At 38.9% G+C, this 25,508-nt stretch overlaps 1 protein-coding gene across 50 annotated transcripts in view; it reads left to right on the plus strand.

The window, feature by feature from the left end:
• EPB41 (erythrocyte membrane protein band 4.1) overlaps positions 1-25,508 on the plus strand; it is a 131,494-nt gene that overhangs the window by 68,623 nt on the left and 37,363 nt on the right. For 9 of the 50 annotated variants that reach the window (XM_083512118.1, XM_083512110.1, XM_083512105.1 and 6 more), the window contains 9 exons: positions 3,573-3,615; positions 5,313-5,388; positions 6,995-7,213; positions 8,928-9,015; positions 11,117-11,269; positions 11,494-11,591; positions 12,884-13,056; positions 13,819-13,935; positions 17,922-18,127. In XM_083512118.1, coding sequence (XP_083368244.1) covers positions 3,573-3,615; positions 5,313-5,388; positions 6,995-7,213; positions 8,928-9,015; positions 11,117-11,269; positions 11,494-11,591; positions 12,884-13,056; positions 13,819-13,935; positions 17,922-18,127 — 1,173 coding nt within the window. Of the gene's footprint in view, positions 1-3,572; positions 3,616-5,312; positions 5,389-6,994; positions 7,214-8,927; positions 9,016-11,116; positions 11,270-11,493; positions 11,592-12,883; positions 13,057-13,818; positions 13,936-15,747; positions 15,865-16,249; positions 16,376-17,921; positions 18,128-22,350; positions 22,414-25,508 lie in introns of all 50 variants that reach the window. The other 41 variants (XM_083512093.1, XM_083512100.1, XM_083512111.1 and 38 more) reach the window with 12 other exon arrangements.

The raw sequence follows: 25,508 nt of genomic DNA on the forward strand, positions 1-25,508 counted from the left end.
CACTTGGAGATTTTGATCCAATCAGTGCTGAAAGATGGCATTAAAACTAGACGCCCCCTTGTGTTGCAAATGGAGTAGGAAATATTATGGTTAAGATGTAGATGACTCTTTAAACAGAATATTCTGGGCTGTCCAAGAGACACACAGCCCATAGATAGACTCCTGGAAGAGAGCACCTATAGTTGAAGATGGCTGTATTATGACTAATCAAAATGTCTTTTCATGGCAGTCTTGGATCAATTTATGTATATCACCACAGATCTAATGAGTACAAATAAAGGAATTATAGGACCCATTTACTTTACCTGTGAGCTTGATGTTGCTGGCAAAATGTAGAAGTCTGCAGGTGGATCTTAGATTGATTCCTGCACTTGAAGTGAACACTGAGGACAACACCTCTTACTTCCATTCTCTCCATGCCTCTTTGTCAATGACAGAAGGCATATATTCATGGGTAGTTCTTGTTGGTCATTTGAACAAATATGGGAATTGTAGGCAGGTATGCAACAGCTGCATGTGCAACTCTAATGAGCTTATAGTATGTATGTATATAGTACTGTGTGCAGCAATAACATCTTTTGTTCTTGCATGTGAGAAATAATTTATTTCCAAGAAAGGGATTTCCCCCCCACACTGTGATCCAGAGAGCAAAAGTTAATAGTTTATCTTTGAAGCACTGGAAGAGTTTCTGTAGAACTTAATGCTTTCCTGTAAGAGAGCATTATTTCCCACCGATTCCTGACATAATAAAAGGATAAATGTATCATTAATTACCCAGACTCCTCATTGTCTTTTTGATTAAGTCAGACAGAATGAGTTTTATGCATGCATGATTGCATTCAGAGACTGTACGGCCGTGTTTGGATTTTTTCTTTTTTAATTGCTGTGCAAAGCCAACAGTTGCAGCATAAGCATTTGCATGTTCTAAAAAAAATTGCCTGGCTTGCAAAATTGCAGATCCACAACAGTTAATATGAATGGCCTTTGTGCTCAGTTGTGTGGATTCTGTAACACTTCAATCAATTAGAATGATGGCAAAGTACTTCATATTAAACCTAACCATAACTGTACCAATTACATTTAGAGTAAAATGTTGTGGGCTAAGAAAGATGAGCTTAAGGGATAAGTAGGCTATTCTTTCACCTCACTAGACCTGATTTCTAAATCCTGCTTAAGTCACGTGAAAATGAAACAGGTAACCTCATTCTAGTTTCTGTACACAGTACCGGAGTATTGTACTGCCTGGTATCAAGAGCCAAAAGTGCTATTATCAAAATGTAAATGCTTAGCAGTTTTGAGTAACTGATTTGCAGAGGCTAAATTCTTTATAATAATAACAACTGGGAAGTCATTCCAACTGAACTCAGTAAGACTAAATTCTGATCAGGCATTTATAGGATTGCACTATTAATGTATTCACTATATTTACACTATTTGAACAAACTACAGTATAGGCATAAGAAACAAAAGTGTTTTCTAAAGACAGCAAGGCTGCATCCTACATAATGCTAAGCCAAACTATGACTTAGCATGAATGCACTGGCTCCCAGGGATCACACCCATTTTGCTTCTCACTGTTCCACCTCCCTTTGGTGTAGCAGTTAAACCGTGTTTTGGCTTATTGTGTAGTCTGAGCACAGATTTGTGGTATAAGATCTCTCTGTCATAAGCTGTGGCCAAGGTTTTACAGGGACATGTAAAAGTATGGCTCAAATAAATAAACAGTCCACTGAACTGCCATATTATGTTGTAATCACAAAATCAAGGCTGTTTTTTTTAATGGTGACCAGAAAAGCACTTGAAGTAGCATAAACTTTGCAGCTGACAAATTGGCTACTTCGACACATAGTGGTAAACCACAGTTAATGGTTTACCATGAATATGCAAATCATTCCTGCTTTGATCTCTTCCCGCCCCCATCTCTCTCTCTCTCTTTCTCTTTTCTCTCTCTTTCTTTCTCTCCCCCCCCCCCAAGTTAACTAGCAGGAGCAAAAATATCACAAGTGCTATATCACAAGCACTACATCACAAGCGCTACATCTGAACCAGGGATTGTGATTTGTTTCACTCCAAACCAACCAAGGTCCGAAGCCAAGGTTTCGTCTTGACTTGCTAATGATAGTTTGTTTTAATGATACAAACCTCAATCCCTGGTTTGGATGCAACACTAAGCCAAGAGTCATAGTTGTTGCTCCTGAGCACTGGCAAGGAGCAACATGGGAGCGGTCTGTGTGTTCATGATAAACCATTAACCATGGCTTTCTGTGCAGACACCGTGTGGAAATAACTGGTTCCTAAAAGATATTTCGAGTTAAGGGTTTTTTTTAATGACACTTTCCAGAAGCAATTACAGCTGCATGGATGTTCATTTTCCTAATTACTAACTTGCCTAATGCCGTAGTATGGCAGAAATAACTTTGAACTCACATTCTGTCAGTAAGCTGTTTAAGTGAGGCAAATTCAGAGAACTTTGAACCACTTGGAGACCCACCAAGCATCTTGTAAGAGATTATTTATATATGTCAATCTTCAAGATTACTGTATGAGTTCATATTAGTGAAATATTATGGTTGTGAGCCAGGAAGACCAGATGTGCACCCAGTTCCAGTTGCCAGCCATAGAATAGTAATCTTAGTGACCGAACTGGGAACTTCCAAATGCTGCCAGTGGAAAGATAGCTTTGTTTTTCTTCCTAGGGAGGCCTGCTGGGCAACATCTTAACTACGTTTTCTTTGCCAAGTAAATAGGTTTTATTTTGTAAGGTTTGGGTTCCGCTGGTTCTTAATTTGTTTTAATTTGCCACTTTTTATTATTGCCAGGGGGTGATTTAGGCTAGTTTTTATTCATCAAAAGCATAGGTATGTCTATGTTTTCATGGACTAGAGCTCTGTGTCTTTTATGTAATGAGTTTTTCAAATACTATATAATAACTCAATGTGAAGCAAAAATGGCACCATCATTTCACTGGTAATTGTCCGGATTGCTACAGATGGTGGTAGTTGGGGAGTTTAATCCTTTCTTCTCCTGCTTGTGGTCCTGATAGAACCACTCCTCTGAAGTTGTATTTGTATCTGGAGGAAATTTTCCTTTGGTGGCAATGAAAGATTTCCTCCCAATGCACATAGCAACTTCAGAGGAGAGGTTTTTTTTTGGTTTTTTGTTCATGTCTACAGCATGGAAAAAAAGGATTAGATTATCCTCCCCGCCTGCTACAATCCCAATAATCATCAATCCCCAAGTAGCTTTGAATAACCATTTAAAAAAACCATGCATGTTAATTGCAAACCCACATTTAATGTTTGTTGTAGTCTGGCTGTCAGAGTAAAATTAACTGTGCCTAAATAAAACCATGGCTGCTTGTCCATAGTTAAATGCCTAATCTATTGATTATGTCAGTGCCCCCAAAGATCAAATTTTAATTAATCCTATATGCAGTGTTTTTGCAATCTAAGATAACCCAATTGGCATCCAATGATGGTTGCTACTTAACTCAGTGACAGTACATTTTCAGGCCATATTCTTTGCAACTGTTGTCAGACTGTATATGACTAATTGCTACTGTTTTCTTGCAGACATGGTTGGATGCTGCCAAAGAGATAAAAAAACAAGTTCATGGTAAGTGGCTCAAGTCTGTTTTTTATAAAAGAAATGGTAGATATTTATAGCCTTGGCATGCAATCAAAAGAAGCACTCAGCATTGCTGGAGTTCATGTAAGGGTGATAGAATAGATCAGGACAAATTTAAACAGAGTGCAAGTCCTCTGTTTTCCATATTATGTAGTTTTTCTTTTAATAAAACTGTTGCTTTTCTGCAGGAGGACAGTTTGTATAGGTTATGTTTTTTAAAGTAGGAATTGTTTAAATTTAGAATATAGCAACATCATTGAAAATTAAGGGTGGACTTGCAAGTCACTTCTGGTTAAAACACCCATTGTCAACACAGCTTGCATCCAGCACCAAATTTGAACAGTGCCAAATGAAAGCCACTGCTGCAAAGGAAAAATCAGGTGTGCGCTCCCTACATTTGATGTCTCGTGAGTGATAGCTGGGTGTGGTCCACCCAATATGGCCTGATGGGCTAAACTGAGAGGTTTGGTAGGCCTGATTAGATATGTAGGCTGGATGTTACTCACCACTGATTTAACTTTTCTTTATCTTGGGATGATAAATCTGCTCCAGTTCCCAAGTCCTGCTCCAGTTCCCAACTCCAAGTCCCTCGTCACCTGGAGGTCCCAGCTGCGTCATAGATCCAGCCAGCCAATCTGCTGGCGGGGGGGGGGGGGTTCATCGAGCTCCCCCTACTGGTGGTTGACCCTTACAGGACTCCCTGCGTGACAGGCAGGAGTCAGATATAGTCCGATCAATTCCAGTGCCTAAGCCAATACTGCTCACATTCTGTAACCAATAAAGTTGTGGCCTAAATTTGCCCAATAACATTAACCTAATATCTGTGTCCTTGTGTCTCATTCATCAACGAGGGGGTGGCCTTGGGGTCTCGACACGCAAACTTGCTGTGTTTGTTTTTGTTTACACTCATAGGGTAGTGTACTGAAATGAAGCAAATACAAATTTAATAAAAACTTTACCAAATTATAGCTGGTACATAAAAAATCATAATGTAGTACAGCAGGGGAAAAGTCGTCAAATTAATCTAAACCACTGTTAAAAATTTCACAGAAGAGATTCATATTTACTTGCGTCAGTGTGGAACGAGTTCCATTTATGTGGAGGAGCTCACTACTGAAAAGCCCTCATGGCTATGGGCCAGGATCTACTAGAGCAGGGGTTATGGACTCTTTGGGTCCATGTGTACATTTGCAAACTGGATAAACTGTTATGAGCAACACACACACATACACACTGCAACTAAGCAACTATTCTATTGGCTACAATAGAATGTTTCTTTCAAGACTTATTTCAGCAGGGGGAGGAAAACCTATGGGTGCCAAGGGAGTTCTGCAGGTGTGTCTGTAGGTACCATGTTGGTGACCCCTGCACTAGAGGAACACATAGAATGGTCTTACACTAAGTCAGACCATTAGTCCACCTAGCTCATCTAGCTTTTGTCTATGCCAACTGGCAGTGGCTCATCAAGATTTCAGAAGGGAGTCTTTCCCAGTCCTACCTGGAGATCCCAAGGATGTCAGGGAACCATTGCTTTGTTGAAGGTGAGACATACCAGTGGGACTGTGTTCCTAATGTCATATTCATTGTGTTTATTTTTATCTCATGATATCTATATTGTGTATTTAATATTACTTGAAAGCAATATTATAAAGGGAAACTCACAACAAATCTGGTTTTAATTGCAGGAGGCCCATGGAATTTCACTTTCAATGTCAAGTTCTATCCTCCGGATCCAGCACAGCTGACAGAGGACATAACAAGGTCTGTAGTGCTCTTAGGAAAGCTAACAATCAAGAAATGTTGTAATTTAGGAAAGTGTAATGGGAGGCAGGATATAACTGTGACAAATAATGAATGAAATTATAAGATAAAACAACTGATAAATACTCATCAGGATTCAAAGAACTGTGTGCTTAGTCCCAGAAGCCTAAGGACTCTAAAACTTGCATTTCTGTTTGACAAGCTACGTTATGACGCATGACAAACAGCTTTGGAAAAGAGAGGTGTTTGAAAAGCTGTTTGTGATACGCTGTTTTTGAATATTTATTATTTATTTAGTTCATAAAATTTATACACTACTTGATTGTAAAAAAACCCTCAACATTTCTTATGAAAGATAAAACAGTAAAATCAGTAAAAAAATTACAACCCTGTGTATATGTATGTAGAACTAATGACAGGGAATCCCAAATTCAAAGAGTTATTACATTGCTTGTCAACTTAGTAACATGACTGACTTAATGTCTGGTAATAAGGGAACTCAGTGGAGCATTTTAGAGAATTTGGAAATAGATTGTGTCCCTGTACAAGTAATACCTTCTTTAAAAAACAAACTCCATTCTTTATACTAGCTTACAAACCCATTCATACTTCCAACTTAAAAAAAATTGGGAAAACTGGCCTGTAAAAAGGCAGTTGTGAGCATGAGAAATTTAAGACTGTAAACCTCTTTAAGCTCTAAACATGCAATGAACAATGGATGGTATCCAGTCTTTCACATGAGTGCTGGAAAGAACAGGTGCTCAGTGGCATACCTCTGACTGCACTGTTGGATCTGCAGGTCCATGTCCCATGCTAGGGAAAGTATCTCTGGATCTTGCACTTTCCGGTTGATGGCGTGGTGGCCAAAAGGTAGCAGGAGGAGGTTGAGTGGCTTGGCGGCTTGGCTGCAGAACTCAAGAGGGTTCCCTCTCCAGGTGTGATCTCCTCTACCAGATGTAACCAGGATTCATTGGGAACCTCTTAGACAGGAGTAATTTGTGTACAAGGGCCAGCCCAGACCCGAGAGGCTAGTTTCATTGCTAGGAGGCACAATTGCAGAGCAACAGTCAGGGACCTGAAGAATCCATCAACCCCTGGGAAAAGAATATGGTGCTGACTGCCCTGCACACCTAGTGTCCGCTCCATTTGCACACCCAGAGGCTTCTGTATCCCATCTTCCATTTTATTGGATATAGGATCTTGCTCATTATACAGGTCCAGTGTTATTTTCTTGTTGAGGAACTTATTTTATTTTTCTGCTATCAGTCAGCTGTAAATAACAGAGGAGAAAAGAGACTGAGTGTTATGCTATGTAGTGATAACCAAGTGCCTGTTCCAGATTGTGTAGTATGAGCATCCTCACCTGATCGTCGTTGTCTATGTTAAATACAGACAAACAATACTTTATTCATGTGGGTTCTCTGTCCATATGGCCTGGTACAATTTGCAGTCATATGAAAGTAGGGGTAGACTGTTCCAAGCGAGAAGCACACTAACATATTTCTAATGAAGAACACTGTTGTGGTGCTAGCCAGCACCAACATCCACTGTTTTGTCATCAGAATTTGAATTCCCCATTCTGAGGCTTTCTTTTCTTCCTTTGTAGGTACTATTTGTGTCTCCAGCTAAGAAAAGACATTCTCAGTGGACGGCTTCCTTGCTCCTTTGCTACATTAGCTTTGCTGGGTTCTTACACAATCCAGTCAGAACTAGGAGACTTTGACCCAGATCTTCATAGCCCAGATTATGTCAGTGAATTTAAGCTGGCCCCAAATCAGACAAAGGAACTGGAAGACAAGGTCATGGAACTACATAAGACCTATAGGTAATTTTAAATTTAGCATTTTTGTATGACTTTTTAATGTTTACATTGTTATTAGCTTCATTTTATTGATGCTTATGATACATATTGTAAACCTCCCTGGGATTTTGGATCAATGAGGGGCTGAATAGAAATTGAAATAATAAAATTAATATGCTAAAAAGAAATTTCATATAACCTTAAAGGGAAATAGGATCTATGCAAAAGAAAACTGTGAATAGGGGTGCAAAAATCCAGGTCCCCAGTAACAATTGGTACCCCAGAAACTAAGTCTGATGACTAGCATTGAGACTGCTGCAGGGGTCAGGAAGCAGATTTTTCTTCATTTGTTTCTTGTGAGTCGGGGATCATCAGTATGGTGACCTCCTGACGTTGTTGGACAGCAACTCCCACCATTCCTGACCATTGGCCATGCTGGCAGCAACATCTGGAGGGGGCCATATTGGCTTTTCCTGTTCTAAGTTGCATGCACCAAAAAAAAAAATTAAAATAAGATAAAGTTGAAGAACGTGCAAGTGTGAAGACATGTACAAGTATTTGAAACCTGTTCTGTGAAGTAGCATCTGACATTTGCAAAATACTTTCAAGGCCTTCAAACATGCCCCCCCCAAATTGGAGATTATCTTTTGTCCAAAACATTTCATGTGTGAAGCATCCCTTAATTGTGCTACTGTTGGGAATTATTCAAACCCCTGTGTATGGATCTTCAATTGGACTTATGTTTAATTAACATAAAAAAATGACATGGAACTTTGCACTGGGTGTGATTTAAGACTCATTTCTAAGCATCTTTGATACTTGAGCTTGGTAAAAAATATTTTATAACAATACTTGTTACAGTTACCCTGAAGTGTATTTTGAAACTCTTTTCAGTAATAGATTGTGGCTCAATTCTCAATGCACCATATGGCTGGAAGAGACGTCTCATACTGTTAGGAATAACTTCTATAAATACTCCAGTCCTTCTGTTCCATGAATACACAGCAAGACTAGAAAGGAGGTGGGAGGTTTAAACATTTAAACAAAGCATCTGTGAAGCGCTGTCTTGCTGTACCACTGAGATGAAGTTTGTTAGTAAAGTTCAAGACAGAAAACAGCCTCATATTGAGCATAAGTTCACATAACTCCATATTTACTTGTCCCTAGCATGTCTTTTCCCTTAAGTGATTTCGTATGCCCTTGCTTTTAATTTTCAAGAGCTGCAGCTTAGTTCTAAGCCTGGTTACTCAAGAAACTGGCACTGTGTTAAGTGAAGTTCACTCCCAGGAAGCCATGCATAAGTTTGTAACCTTAACTGATTTGTTGATTTATTACTTTTTTTTACTCCCCAACTGTTCCAGTGTTTTTATTGTATACATATCTGAGATACATTTTTCTGGTAGCCTTTGGCCATATGTTTCTGTTTTCTTTAGTTTGTCTAGTTTAATTTGTTAACCACATTCTTGCAAGCTAACCTCTTTTGGAGAATCTGTAGCAAATAGATAATTCCTAGGATGTTGTATAACAATAATAATAATTATTTTAGAAAGTTACCATTCTAGTGCTAAAGAACTCACTGAAGGGTTAAAAAAACAAGAGATTTGCAGGATCCATTTTTTTATTTCTTTTGATAAATGCATGTACTGTAGTATCTGCTATTGATTTATTTTTTTTAAAACCACCCTGCGAAATAAGCAAATAGTGGGCTTGCTATATCATTTCCATTATATTTCTGTAGATGTATGACTCCTGCTCAAGCTGATCTGGAATTTCTTGAGAATGCCAAAAAGCTGTCTATGTACGGAGTTGATCTTCATCACGCCAAGGTAGAAGAAAATACTTGTTTCATATTATAATATTTTTACTTTTAATGTGCAAAGCCCTTGGTTTTCAGCTTCTCCCTCCTACTCTATACCGTGAGTAGGGAGGGTTCTTGGTTTTTATCATGCTCCAGTAGGTGCCCCTCAGGGTCTAAGATCCCATCCAGAGAAGTATAAGTCTTCTCCCAAGATATTCACAAAGGAGAGCTGGGATGATGTTCCAGCAGTGTCCAAAACAAGCAAAGGACCATACTGTAATCCATAGACAAAGGCAGGTAACAGTCCCAGGTCAAATCCATCCAGGCAAGGATACAACACAGCAGGCAGAGGAGACAAGGTCCTGGTTCAAGAAGCCAGAGACCTATGTTGTTTCCAAGTCAAATGGACAGTGGCCTCCTCGACCACAGCTTGCTCTCAGTGAGTCCTCTATTCTAGATCCATAGACACATGCTGTGTTGTTACTCTTCAACCTGGACTTGGACCTTTTGGCACTGGCATTCTCAAGGGCTGGGGGTGGGATTTTACTTCCTCCTTTAACAACACTGATGGTTCTTCAGCAAATCTCCCTCTGGAGATTCCTTCCAGGTGATCCTCAGCACTTGTTCCAATGGATCTTGCCTCCTCCCCTATATCTTTGATGTATAGGGTGTTGGGTTTGTTCTCTGAGAACTATGTGTATGGTACTGGTTCATGGCTAGGCATGAGAGTTTTGGATTATTGCAACAGAGGTTGAAGCCAAGGAATTCCTCATGTGATCTAGTTAATCTAATCATACTTGGAATGGGTTTACAGCCTAAAATGTGGTGTCCGCCCTACAGATGACAGAGTTCATACCTCATTCAGAAATAACATTCTTGACCATTTAAAAATGGTTGCTATGTATTTGATGTTTACAACCACATAGTAACCAAATCAGTATATCTTTCAATTTATAGATAAGGGTCTGTTGGATACTTTGGGGTGAATTCATTCCTATGGAATCTGCTGTCACATTTCATTCTGTAGTGTATCTGAGTGACTGTCCCACAAAGACATAAGCTGCAATCCTGTACACACTTAGGAGTAAGTTCCATTAAACTGAATGGGGCTTACTTCTGAGTAGACATGTATTTGATTGCTAGCCTGTACACCCTCATTGTTCTCTACCCAAAGGAGGGAGTTTCATTAGAACCCATCATTGCTCTAAAATCTCTTGGATTCTGCAGGAGATGTTCCATCATACCCAGTTGCTTTGAGTTTGTGAGACCTGCTATAGGGCATGGAGCATATTAAATGTATTTTATTGGCCTGTGTGTATTATGCTGCTAGATAAAGTTTTTTAAAATTGGTTTTTTATAGTTGATTGTGCATTAGTAGCCTTTGGTTCAGAAAGGTGAGTTGTATTTTCTGAAAAGATCTAAATTTGTCACTGTGTGGCAGAATAATCTTAATGAGATGGTCAATAAAAACTCGACTGGAAAGATTTTTAGTATTGATGCTTTTGTACTGAGCCAATCATTAAATAATCAGAGCACAACTGTGACTGCTGGGTGTACTAGTATCCTAGTTTCTTTAAAAAAATTAGCTTGTCCGGGGGTGGAAGTTTTTCACTCATCTATTCTATTTCCACTTGAATCTTTCTATTTTTGTGAGTAGAAAAGTCAGTTCCTGGTAGTGTGTATATATAGCCTAAGTACAATTTTCTTTCTACCCTAGGACTTATAAATAAACTTGCTCATGGCCTTTTTGTCATTGCTCTTCCGTCTGGGACAGTGATTGTCAGTGACAGGACCTACAGAGGTCCCCCTGATAATCAATTGTTTGAAGATAATGCAGTACAGGACACTTAGGGAGGAGAGTTTTTCATATAAGAGGTAGTGGAAAGAGTTGTCATGTCTGCAAATACATGTTGGGAGGAATGCTTAAGCAGTTAGTGATTTCTGGCTGTTGAATGTTTGAAAAGTGGGGAGACAGATTCAGTAGCATCATAAAAATCAAGTAACAGAAGATCTCACTACGGATTCTGGGGCCCGAGAAATGAGTAAGGGGCATAGAGGGCGAGTGCTTTGAATGCTGAAAAGTGGATTTGCCAACTGTGTGAAGTGTGTTCCGAACTCTGCTTTTGTAGGACTTGGAAGGTGTGGATATTACTTTGGGAGTCTGCTCCAGTGGCCTTCTTGTGTACAAAGATAAATTGAGAATCAACCGTTTCCCTTGGCCCAAAGTGTTGAAGATTTCCTACAAGCGCAGCAGCTTTTTTATCAAAATTCGACCTGGCGAGGTAAGCTATGGAGTCATATACTATTTTCATTCCTTTTTTAAAAATCTGACTTCTGTCTAAGAAAAATATTGACAGAGCAGATGAACTGTTCTGCAGATTGTCCAAATTGTATTGCAGTGGACAGAGGTCTAACATGATAGTTTTCTGGCTTGATACAATGCACTTTATGTGAGGCTGTCCTCAAACATAGTTTGAAACTTACTCTGTACTGTTGCTCTCTACAGCATGAACAATATGAAAGTACAATTGGATTCAAGCTTCCTAGTTATCGGGCAGCTAAGAAGCTGTGGAAAGTTTGTGTTGAGCATCATACATTTTTCAGGTATGTTTCTTTTCCCCCATCCAATATGACAAATGGTGTGTGTGTGTGTGTGTGTGTGTAAAAGCTGTACGTTTTTATTCCAGTTGTTGGTATACATTGCCAGGAGTTGGGAAGGAAGCCTCTAATTTGCACAGGAAAACAGGAACATAGGAAGTTGCCTTACACCTAGTGGTCAAACCCTTGGTCCATCTAGCTCAGTATTGTCTACACTGACTGGCAGCAGCTCTCCAGGGTTCTAGGCAAGAGTCTTTCTTAGCCCTACCTGGACATTCTGGGGACCTTCTGTACACAAAGCGATGATCTGCCACTGAGCTAAGGCCATTAATCTGCAAATGCATAATAATAATAATAATAATAATAATAATAATAATAATAATAATAATTTATACCCTGCCCATCTGGCTGAGTTTCCCCAGCCACTCTGGGCGGCTTCCAATCAAGTGTTAAAAACAATACAGCATTAAATATTAAAAACCTCCCTAAACAGGGCTGCCTTCAGATGTCTTTTAAAGAGAAGATAGCTGCTTATTTCCTTCCCATCTGAAGGGAGGACGTTCCACAGGGCGGGTGCCACTACCGAGAAGGCCCTCTGTCTGGTTCCCTGTAACCTCACTTCTCACAATGAGGGAACCGCCAGAAGGCCCTCGGCGCTGGATCTCAGTGTCTGGGCTGAACGATGGGGGTGGAGACGCTAATAAAATGTAGGTAGTCAACTTTTACCATTGAAAGAATGAAGAAATGAGAATGTGGTAATAGGAATGAGTGCTCATAAAGGGATTTAATTAACTGAGGACCACTGTGGTACAGTAGGGTGGATGAACCAGGGATACGTGGGTTCAGATCTCCACATGACTTTCTCAGAACCATCTTGGATGAGTCATTGTCTTCATTCAATGTAATGCTAAGATTATAGGAAGCTGCGTTATACAGAAGCAGACTATTGATTTACCTTCCTCAGTAGGTTCCCCTGGGTTTCAGGTAGCAGTTCCTCCTAGCCCTTCTGCATGCAAAACAGCTGAGCTGTGGCCTTTCCCCATGGCTTGCTACCCTAAGTGCAGCTGTTTATTTTTCTCATATGAGTGAATGGTACTCATATGTGGGGGAAATATAGGGGGAGCACTTGGTGACACCATTGGGGTTGTGATGGCCACCATGATTTAACTCATACAATTTAAGTTCCTATGGGTTTATCTTATGCAAATAATTGCCACCACGCTGGATCTTATTTGACTCGTCATTATTGGTTTATTAGTTGGAGATGAGTAATGTGGAAATATTCACATGCATTTTAGGCTAACATCCACTGAAGCAATTCCCAAGAGCAGGTTCCTGGTACTGGGTTCTAAATTCCGATACAGTGGTCGGACACAGGCACAGACAAGACAAGCTAGTGCCCTGATTGATAGACCTGCACCACAGTTTGAACGGACAGCAAGTAAACGGGCCTCTAGAAGTCTTGATGGCGGTGAGTATCTAAACTTCCCTGCTTTGCTATAGGGACCCCCTTATACCAGTCTTAATCTGTAGATTTTCTGTTTACAGATTCTGCTCAGAGCTTCGGTTTAATTTGGTTTTCAGATGTTCATATTCGTTTAAAGGTTTTTTCTTTATCAAGTGGTGTTTTCTTTTAAAAATTATTAAATTAATTTGTTTTACGAGGTTGTCCATGGTATATGCCCTAGGGGAAGAAAGAATGTAGAACTCAGTAACTTATACACAGTTCTTACCACATCCTGAACACATGGGTGCCACTGCAACTCCATGGCTTCTCTGTTGGGAAATGTGAGGAGCCGGTTTCTAAGAGCATTGATGCTGGTGTGAGAAGTCACAACATAGGCTCTTCACATTTGGTCCAAGGTTACATGGGACAAGGCATGATTGGGATTGTAATGAATCCCAAGCTGATGAGATAATGTAAGAACTGGACTCTAAAATTCTGAACGTTCATAAAGGTAGCTTTTATATTATCCCCCCAAATTAAATGGTGTGCCTTTGAATGCATCCTGTTAATTCTAACTAACAGCTGTACAATTTGAGATAAAATTGTAAACTATTTTGGAATGAGGCAAAATTCCACTTTCCATCATTGCCCTGCTGAAACTCAAATTGAAGAACCAACAACAAAGAATAAGAGCAAACAATAATTATATCCAGACTAAAATCTACAATGTTCTCTTTATATATACTATATCCTGAATATTCTGTAACATGTACACAATTTCTTCAGCTAAACGTGGCTCTCAAAAAATAGAGTTCAAACCCGTAGAGGAGGAGAAGCAGGAGGATGTGGTGTTGGTTGGGGTTCCGGAATCAGAACCTGTGGAACAAATTCGAGAGAAGCCAGGTATCGCTGTGGGTAGCTCTGATTCTCTCTCTCTTCTTGCCTCTGCGGTGCCTTTTCTATCCTTTCATGAGCTGAGACATCTTATCTGAATCTGAAATGCTTCGTATGTTCTGGCACCCGTTTTTCCCCCTTCAGAGAAATAAAACAATGTCTTAACTGGTCAGAACACAGTTGGCCACTTCTGTACTTCACTCCGTAAAAGCCCTTGCATCAGCAGTAGCATAGATTTCAGAGGGCTGCCAAAAATGCTTTGCACTTTGAATTAATTGTCAGGTGACTGAAATACAAATATTTGCTCATGCTGTATCAAATTGCAACATAATGGAATGGAAAGAAAAGAACTTGAGATGGAGCTGTCTCCCCCCACTCCTGCCCCTCACCACCCCACATCTGAATTCTCAGATTGAGAGCTTTGTAATTGCTGTGCTGGAAAATAATAGATTTGCAACCCTAAAATTGTATTCAAACTCTCCCAGGTGTATAGGACACACTTGCTTCTTTCAGTTGTTTCAGAATTAATGTTAATGAGGCCTTAAGTTTCTTACGAAAACCTAAGTGTGTCTCTAAAGACATATAATTTTTCATAATACTTTCCCCAAAAACTGATACTTAGAAACTGCATAGCTTCTCATCTAATATACATTTGCATTTGCTATGTTAGCGGAGCACATTTCTGTCGTAATGAAAAGACTCTTACAATGGGTCTTGAACTAGTTTTCAGTTTGGCTTCTTCACGCTAACCTTTCATGTTATTCTGTTATATTCTTATCAACAGGATCTAATCAGAGCATTCTGCTTATTGGTATTGGGAGCTCCTTTTTAGCTTTATACAAATGAAGTAGGGTTTATCCCTGTACATTTCTTTCTGCATGAATTCATTTTAGAAATCTAGTGGGGGGTTTTTTATTATTTGAGCACTGGAGAATCATTTCTTGCGCACAATATTAACATTGCATACTATAAGGCTGAACAAAAGTACTTGAGAGATGTGGCCTCTTACAGAACAACATCTTAGCTGATACAAAAGCATGCTCTTTGTACTTATTTTAGTGTGCAGGTGGTGGAGTTGTGATGGGGATCTAACTTCTTAAGTGACTTTAGACAAACTGTATTCTCTTCAGATGTGTGCCTCTGTTGTAAATAAGAACAATATAACCATAATGATTGTACCACTAATACACTAAATTCTTCATATAGGTAAAATTTTTTTTTAAAGCTCTGCCTGTTGGCTGACTATTGGACTTTCGCATTTTAGAGGGAGGGTTGTATCCAGTGCTAGTAATACTCAGAGTAAACCCGTTGAAATTAATGGACATGACTAATATATCAAGTGTTAGGATTGTCAAAAGGCAGCAGCAGCCTTGGTAGTTCTTTCACCCTCATAAGTTTGAAGGTTGGTGATCCAGGTGAGGACATTTTCTGTGGCAACCTCTAATCTATGGAATTCTCTCCATACAGAGGTGCAGCTGGCACTTTCGCAGTATAGCTTTTGTCATACGCTAAAGCTCCAGCTCTTTACCCTGGCCTTTGACACCTGAGAGAGAGAGAGATTTTAGGTCCCACACCGTTAGTCTGAAATTATTTTTTAAAACTGTTTTAATAACGTATTTTTATATTATTGTAGCATTTTCTGGAACCTTAGGGTGAAGGGTAGGTAAGAAATCCAATGAACAGTAAACACCGACAATGACAACAACTTATGTAGGTCCATTAATTTAAATGGGTCTGCTTTGAGTAAAGCTTTGATACAACCTAGAGGGTTTTAAAAATTGAAATCTTACTGGCGGTTTATTAACTGTGCAATTCTTCTAGCGAAAGATACGCTTGAGAATTTTGAAAAAATAGTGACTGAGGAAGAGCTGAAGTTTGAAGTATTTAAAGTTCCTGTTCCAGAAACAAAATTAGTGGAATCATTAGAAAAACAGTCAGGTACAAGTGTGACAGCTTCTCATATGAGTGTGGTTTAACATTCCTTTCTGCTTTCTCCCCTGTTGAGAATATTAAGATCCTAAAGGCTAATATCAATAATATAAGCCCCCACATGATAGTCGCTGAACTAACCATACCATACACAAAAGTATGCAACCTTTCTAAATAAATCAATAGCAATTTTATGCTGTATCTGTCTTTGTGTAGTGCATGATTTATTGAAACATATTACTGGAATCTTATTTTTAAAAGCTTAAGATAAGGAATAATAAATACTCTGTAAGGTTAGCATTCGGGCAAGGCAAGATTTGCCAGCAAATGTAGTCCTAGTAGTCTTTCCCTTTTATTCTTAACAGTTTTAAAACGAATGCATAACTTTTTTTAGCCATACATGTTCTTGAAAAGTTTGACATAAGCCCAATAAAAGAAGAGGAGAAGGAAGAAAAAACAATTGTGGTGCAGAATCTAGAACAAAAACCGCTATTACTTGAAACAGTTCAGGAGGAGTCAGGTATAACAGTGATAGCTTTTCACACTTGTGTGGCTAATATTTTCTCCTTTGTAGTTAATACACTCTCTCTTGCTTCTACCACCTAAGAATTCACTAGTGCTCACTGCAGTGACAAAAACTTACTAGTGGCATGGCACTCTCACAGAATGGTATGAGATTTCAAAGAAGCAACAGCTCTGTTGAGAACTGTTAAAGAAGAATTTAAATTACCATCATTCTTTAAGCACCAAATAGCAATGTGAAAGTTAGGGAACATCCATAGATAGCAGTTTTGAAAAGGGCTGTATGTAGATTGAATGCCATTCTAACCTTTGCAGAATGCATGCTCTGGGGTGTTTGTGTTTTGCCTTTCCCTTGACTTTACGTACTCTAGAGAAATTGCATGATCAGTAAGCATGACCTTCCAGTAGTAGCAGAGTAGGCCCACAGTGTGGAGGGAAAACACAAAAGGTTCCTGCCTTTTGGGATCCGTAAAGAACTTAACAGGCAGAGGAGGAAGTGCATGATCCTACAGCCTGCTCACAATTTCTTAACCATACTTAAAGTGCTTCTAGTTAATGATAAAGAGTGCAAGACATAGATTGGTGTCCAAGATCATACTTTAACTTGAGTAGCTTAGTTTTTTATTATTAAGTATATTTAATTGATTAAACATGTACTTGGTATTTGAATTTAACCTTTGAAAATGTCTTTTGTGAAGGCAAAGGCTCTTCTGGGGGGACATATACAATTGTGGGCTGATAAGAATTTCTCGGTGCTATTAATTAATACTAATACATTTTATGTGTTTTGTGTTGGGGGCAGGAGGTGGTACTGCACTTGCACATTCTCCTGCTTCCTTAGCAGTTTTTCTTAGCGTCCTCTGACATTGTTATTGTGTGGTGCCCACCTGCACTGCAAACATGTCAGCAGCCCAATATCATGTAGAAAGAGTCCACATTGTGTCACCTCCTGATGCAAGCATTGACCCAGTTTCCAAGAAAGGTTTTGTAGAAAGGTGGTGTAGATTCTCCCATACAACCTAGGGCTTTTGATGCTATCCTCACAGCACAGGAAAGAACTACAGTATTGCAAGTCACATCACAAGGGCCATTAGTGTTGAGGCCTGTCCACCATTTTAAACAAGCATGTTTATAGTCAACAAGTTCATATTTTCTTGGGTCTTGGGTTTTGAGTGTATTGGTATTAGGTAAACAGCAGTAATCTGGCTTTTGTTGTAATATTGGTGATTATTCACACCACAATTAGCTGTTTTTATAAAAACAGCATTTGAAATGTCCAAGTGCTTTTACAGTGTGGATTTGACTAGCATTTTAAGTGTGTGGCTCTTGAGTGATATCTAATTTTGGTTTCTTAACTTTTATTCAACACATGGTAAAAACAAACTTAGCCTTCCACATTAAACCAGTGCCAGCTGCTTTGCACTTCTTTCTTTTGCATTGCTGTGACTCCTTTCCTCCTGGTTTTTTCATTCTTTGGGGTCGGATTTTGGGGGTTTGCCTCACTCTCACTCACTCTCACTAAATCAAAATATATTTCTACTCAGCAGTAGCAGTGGTTACACCAGACCGAAGCCCACGGCCTACATCTGCACCAGCTATTGCTCAGAGCCATGTAACCGAACCAACTCCTCCAGTTGTATCTGAAAGCAAGGAGCCAGTGGTCACTAAAGCTGAGAAGGAGAGAAAAGAGGTACAACATGAACAAACTCTGCCAGAGAAAACCAAAACAGAGCCTGCTGAAGGATCCCAGGTATGTTAGACTACCAGTGTTAAATTATATATTGTTTGCTTGTGTGTGAGAAAAATAAAAAGTTGAAGGGTCCTTTATGTAGGAGTTCATCTCAGTCAGGGCCTATCCAATACACCTTGTTGCCAAAAGCAGCCAATAAAGGCGTCTCCTTGGCTCACCAGGGAAAGTATACCCTTATTTCCTCTTTGTTGTGTATTCTGGACATAGGTTAGAGTTGGAATGGCAGATTACACTACTTGCCCAGCCCTCCTGTCACTGCCTCCTGACACAGGAGAACGCTCAAGCTGAACATTTGTCACAGTTGTCCTCAGTGGCCAAACAATTCCCACTGTGACTAATATGCCATATGAACCTTGTAACCAATACTTTCCAGTAGTCCTTTCTCTTGTCCTGCCTGACAATTCTGCCTAGGTAGGGGGATGACTGTACTTTCCAACTCTGCATACCTGCAGCTGGAGAGAGTTGCTCACCCTCTGGCTCTTCTGAGAACACAGAGTCTTTGGGTTCCTTCCAAAATGCCTGTGCTCTGTCAGAGGGGTCTACTCTGGTATTCACTGTGGCATTTGCAATCAGTTTGGCTTTATTGGTGTCCCAAGTGACTTTGTGAGTTGCTTGTTTTGTCATACTTGTTTTGATTTCAGTGCTGCATTTGAAAACAGTGAAACATATTTTACTCCCATTGAAATCTGTAGGAGTTAAGGAGAAAATTTTGTTCTTAAGTCCCATATTGTGGCTGTACTCAGATGTCCTTTGGGCTTGGTGACAACACTGTTGTGATGAGAGGTACAATCTATTTTCTCCATGAAAAGTTCTGATTTTAACACTCTTGTTGCAAAGATATGCAACACTTTATACGAGTGTATAGGGACTTATTTGCTATTACAAATTATGGCCTGCTAGTAAGCAAAACCAAAATGTATGGCTTGATCATATGACTTGTAATGACATGGCTTGATTGCCTTTGAAATTCCACTAAATCTGGTCAGTGACCAGGCCTATTCTTGAGCTGAGCTTGTGCATTTACTGCTGCTGAGGTTTGAACTCAGAATCTTTCAGCAGCTACAGAATATCAGTTTATTTGCTTTCCCTGGATTAACAAGTTCTTTTTATGCTGACAATTAGACACAGGTTGATTGTCATTCTTTACATGATATAAGAAAATAAACCCTCCATGATAGAAGCTTCTTAGGAGAGGACTACTTTAGCATTTTTCTGCTCATCTCTTACATATATTTGTGTAATGTACAGTAGAGCATACACTTCGTTTGTTGGTGTGACTTCAGACGGCCATATGGTATAGTTCTTGTGTTCCTATAGTTCGGAGAAAGTGGAAAAGACAAATGAAATGAGCAAGGCTTTGTAGCATTAATTCTTAAGCCTTTTGGAAGAGGTTGTGTATTTTAAGCTTAAAGAATAATCAGGGGAGGGGAATAGGCAAGAGAGGTTTTTGGAAAAGGTGTGAAATTATTTTCTCAGCTTTGGAACTTGTGGGTCATTGAATGATTATGATTGCCAACAAGTTCAGGACACTACAATAGGACGCCCTACGATTTGCACTGCATAATTAGCAGATAATTCATTGTCACCAGATACAGTGATATCAGGGAATGGGTCTTTCCATTGATCATACTCTACTTGTGAGTTCTGTGGAGCATTTAGCTTCCCACTGATGAGTCAATTCCATCAAGGCATTTTTATGACCCAACAGGAAATCTGAGAGCCAGTTCTCAGGGTCATTTTCATCTCCATTACAGCGCTTTCCAAGTGATTTGTATGGAGATGGTCACATAAGAACCAGAATCTCCATTGATACACATTTTCAGCTATTGCAATACCAGCTGAGAAGGCATTTTCAGTGGAGCCAGAATTGACAGCATGAACCAGTTCTTTATTTGTGTGTATATCCAGAAATAGGAGTAATTCAGATAAAGTCAGTAAGTTGACAGATAGGAACGAATGGAGTTGATAGCACCACCACACAATGTACATTTATTTCAATCATTGTATCCCAAAGGATCATGTAGCTAGATTTTCACATAGTAGGCGTTTAGTCTTCTTTCCTCCACCCGAAAGAGCATATCCGTGTACATATATCATGCTTCACTGCAAACCAGACTTAAAATTTGGGAGAGTTTCACAGTTGGTTTATGGTGCAGCACGTGAGTCCACTTTCAGATTGTGCACACAAAAACTTTAATACTAAAAATATCCAGTGGGGCTTGCATGGGAGCCTCTCCAAAAGCTCCCTCGAAATGTCTTATTAGTATATAACTTTTAAAGTTAGATATTTCCTTAAATATGTGAGAAGAGTTACTGCCTTACGTATATTACTCTTAAACTGGGAATCAAAAGAACTAGACAACTACTTAGTTATTTGTGATTATATTGATGTTTATTATATGATCACGTGCATGATGTTTTGAGTTTGATTGCTTTGTGGTATTTATTCGCAGCTGTTACGAAGCTGCATACAAATAAAATAAATAGTTCCACATGCTCAAGGAACTTGAACCAGGCCATGTGGGAAACTGTTCAGGGTGGGGGGAGAGTTTAGGCAGTATGTTGTGATATTCTTTCCAGTCTACAAAGGGAGAATAAGTGAAAAAACACACTGGATGTGTGCAAGCATTTAGGCATGTTTAAAGTAAATTTTGGGATCTTTGGTATTGATCCTCGGTAGTGGCGCCTGCCCCGTGGAACGCCCTCCCATGAGATGTCTGACTTTTCGACATCTGAAGGCAGCCCTGTTTAGGGACGTTTTTAATATTTGATGTTTTGTTGCTTTTTATATATATTCTGTTGGGAGCGGTGCAGAGTGACTGGGGAAACCCAGCCAGATGGGTGGGGTATACATAATTTTTTATTATTATTTTATTATTATTATTATTAGCATTATTAAAATGTATTAACCCTTAAATTTGATCAGAGAGTGGATAGGAAAATTGAATCTAGAACTTGTTCCAAAATTGTTTTCTTACTGTATTTTATTTCTCTCTATATATTTTATTTCTGAAAAATATCTATAAAAACATTACAAAATGTTAAATACAAAGTAAGTTATGGTGAACTAACAAATTGTCACTGTAAAGGTATGGTGTCACTTATTTCTGTAACTCTTTAAAATCTGCATGTTACTTAATGCATGCTTACAAATGTTTCAAAAACGACTAGCTGTTTTTGAAACAAACCTGTTTTCAACACCCTACTAACAAAGCAAAAAAATGTTTTTGCCACTTTATTTTTTTAATGTAGGTGGGGAAAGTGCATATCGAAGTGTCAGTACCCACCACAAATGGTGACCAAAATCAGGTTTGTCTGGTTAGGTTGCTTGTATTCTTTATTTTATTTTTTATTTTTAAGGCTGAAAGATGAAAGTTCCAAAATAAATAAATGAACAATTTTTTCCTCCCCCTCCCCATTTTTTATATAATCTATCACAAAACAGCAGCGTGCAGGAAAAGAGGAAGAACCAATAAGAATGAGGAAGGTTAGCTGTTTCTTCACTTTCATCAAAGCAAAATTACCATCTCATTCATGCATATTTAAAAAGACAGTGTCCTGGTTGCTTCATGTGCCTTTTAAAAAATCAGTAGTTGTTAATTTATGACACTCTACTCTGTCCAGATGATTTGGACTAGATTTTATACGTTGCAGATAACAACTTAATTCTTGGCTGCTTATAAAAATCTACTCATCCATCCATGAGAACTGTGAAAAGTCAGCATTTAAGGAAGTGAAAAATGCTTAACTGCAGAAGTAATATAAGAAGGAACAGATTAAAATATTTCAGATTGCATACATATATTTAAGTATATCATTTATTAATATTAATAAATACCGATTTTAACCCAGCAGGACATTCTGATGTCCCATGCAGCTGTATTCCTCAAAATGTATTGCCTTCCATAGAAAGTGCGTGATCATTTCTTTACTGAGAGAGTGCTCACAACACAAATAGGCCAGTGAAGCCCTAGGGACTGTTTTTTTAAAGGGAACTCATTACATTTCCCCATGATTCACGAGCAAAACTTTTCATTTCTCTCAGATTCTTCACATGATCTTGTGGCTCCATACCCTACGCCCCATTGGCATATCACAGCTCTCCGAACATTAATTTAACCTTTTTCGTTTTCCGATTTGCAAATTCCTGCAACAACAACCTTTTAATTTTTTTTGTGCTTTTTTTTTTTTGTTTGTTCCCCCCCTTTCTTTCACTTTCACAGAAAAGATCAAAGAGACTAGATGGTGAAAACATTTATATAAGACATAGCAATTTAATGTTGGAGGTTTGTATGAATTTGAAGCTTCTTTCGGTTGCGTTTGCCTGGACCCTCTGCATTCTTTGCTGAACTCTTTTTCCTCCTCTGCTGCTACATTTGTTCTGTTTTTGTTTTGCATGCTGTTGCATGAAGACGTTGAAATAGGCTTTTGCATGCAATAAACATGACACTATACAGCCATTTTTCCTACCTGTTTATATTTTTCTTCTGTTGAATTTACCTGAAAAATATGTGATTGGGATAGTTTTTCACTTGAGTGTTTTCTAAAAGCTCAACGACTTGATTACATGGCTGTCTACAAAAAGTCAAGGGCTACGAGGAACCAAGGAAGTAGCCAGGTTTTCAGACTTGCATTTTGTGATGCCATTCTATTTCCTGTAAGCCCATTACCAACTTGAGAATAGATATTTAATAGGGTTCTGACAGAACACTAAATTTGTGCCCTGATCTTTCTTCAGTGCCTTTTCCTTTAAGATACGATGCATGGGTGACTAACTTGTGTCCACCAGATATTGTTGGACTACAACTCCCATCATCCCTGACTATTGGGGATGCCTGGGGTTGATGGGAGTTGAGGGTTCAGTAACATCAGAAGGGCAATACTTCCCCTCCTGGTGTATAGAGGGACAGTTGTTGGTTATAATAGAAGAATCGCTACAAATTAGGAAATACCAGTAGGGTAATAATTTCATTGGGATTAATGAAGCCATCATAAAGCAGTAAATAAATATTTAAGATCCTCATAACTCTTTAGGCACTAAACAAAATAAAAGAAGCGTAGTGGTGGAGGAATCTTCCTGGTGGAAAAGCCCACTCTGTAAGTAGGAAGAGGTGTTACCTAGATTTCCAGTGTGAATCTGTTGAGTACAGTAGCCTTACTCCAAAGAAACTACGTATAGGATTGCAGCCTTAAATTAGGGCAGACCATGCATGCTATATGCAAAAAGTGGTCTAAGGTTGTACCAAAGAGACCATCAATTGATGTTTTTCCTTTTGAAAGAACAAAAGTAAGCAGTTACTCAGGTTTGGATTTAGCACTAACTGGAACTCAGGGTACCTTGTAAGGAAGAGTACAAGAAAAGTATTAGCAGAACTGGATATTTAATTTCATATCCTGCATAAGGGAAAGTCATAAGGGTTTGTCAGTAGAACCCAAATTGAGTAGTAATACCTAGTGATTGGAGAGTATGCTTGTCTTCCATCCCACCCAAAGTTGCAAATCGCCATCTTCCTCTAATTTGAGGATTTCTGTCCTGGGCAGCTGACTTCAAAGCTACCTGCAATTTATGTTTATTTTAGTACCAAGGACTGTTTCCCCCACAAACTAAGCTCTGCCATCTTTGTGATTTGCAATATATCTAGTAGAATTACTAGGGAACCATGGTCACAATCCACCAAGCAGTTCCGCTTCACCATTTCCATTCTTTTCAGTTCACTGAGCTACACTGAGGCTAGGTGTACTGCATTTATTTTGTGTACTTTAGTTTCTGCTGGGGCATTTGTATGCTCTTCCATTTTTTTATGTAAAAGGACAGGTACTGCTTTAAAAACTAGTGACAGTGACAGGAGATCAAGCCTAAGGAGCATTCCGAATGCATAATTTTTGGATGATCATTGGAAAGTACCTTGTACCAAGTCAAACAATTGGTCTACTTAGCTTAGTTGTCTTATGCTAATGGGTAATGCCTCTCTAGGTTTCAGAGATAAGTTTTTCCCAGCCGTACCTGGAGATGACAGGGACTGAACCTGGAATCTTTTGCTGAAGAACATGTACTCTACCACCAAATTAGTACTAATATGATTCTTGGGAGGTATATTCCATCTCCCCCAAATTAACAAATCATTCAGTAGTATTTAAAAGCACTGATATTATAGTAGTTTATGTCTTAACTCTGCAAATAATTTTAAAACCTGGAAATAGAATGTCATCACATAAGCTTTTTCTCTGAATGCATGTTTTAAAAAGTGTAGACAGCTGCTTCCACACAGCAGAGTGGGGCTATTTTCCTCGCATAGGCCATTTGCTATATTTCAACTGATTTAACTTTTTTTGTATTTCTTGTTATTCCAGAACCACTAAATTTTATGTTGCTTTGACTACACAATGTAGATCATGGCTACCTTGCCTTCAGATTAATACTGATTAAATTTGTATCCCACAGATCTTGGAAGTGTTGAACATTCCAATCATATATTACTGATATTTGGAGATGTGTGGCTTCTTATACTGACTCCATTCTTATGTGCTATGTGTTTTTATCCACATTTACAGAAATAGCAGCTAATAGGAGTTTCGTAAACAGTGTCTCTTCTTTTAAAATGCACTAACTACTTTTTGAAGTTTAATTTAGTGATTTACAGCTTTTGGGTTTGATTGCTACAGTGCAGAACTTTTGGACATCAGTAAAATGGTCTGTAATCCAGTCAAGAAGAGTTCTTCTGGCAAGAGGTGGTGAAAATTTCACCCATGATAATTTAGTCTGTCCTTTATCTGATAATTTAATCTATTACCTCCTTCCAGTTGAGGTTTAATAACTTCATGCACATGTCTCTTTCCAGTACTGTTACCTTCCCGTAGCCATATAAGGCTCTGTATGATCCAGTGCCTACTACCAACTCCCATTCACATGCCTGGTCTGACTCTTAACTGTTTTGTTGCAGGTGTTCACTGGTCATCAAATAAAAAACAAAAAACCCTCTAATTATAACCTTGATTGTGGTTATTTTTTTCTTTTTGACTTTGTGTATCGGACAAGCAAGTTCAGTTCCATCTGATTGTGTTTAGGAAAGAAGAGTGGTCCACTGAAGCACTTGAGCGTTTGTCTTATCAGACCACAGGGATGATCACAACAACATTGAAAAGAAGCACACAAGACCTAGTTAAACACCTTATGATCTGCCGTTCTCCAGTTTTCAATTGGTGCAGTTTGTCTTAGATTTAAATCACCATATGATCCTTTGAAGCAGTGGCACACTTGATAATGAAAAAATCCCTTTTTGCTCTTTCAGGTGGCATGACCTTGCAATGAAGCCCTGGCAGCCATGGTCCTTCTCAGAGTAGAACCATTGAAATCATAGAGCATGACTTAACTAATTAATTA

The sequence above is a fragment of the Podarcis liolepis genome, assembly GCF_965112155.1.
Source record: "Podarcis liolepis genome assembly, chromosome: 7".
Lineage (NCBI taxonomy): Eukaryota > Metazoa > Chordata > Lepidosauria > Squamata > Lacertidae > Podarcis > Podarcis liolepis.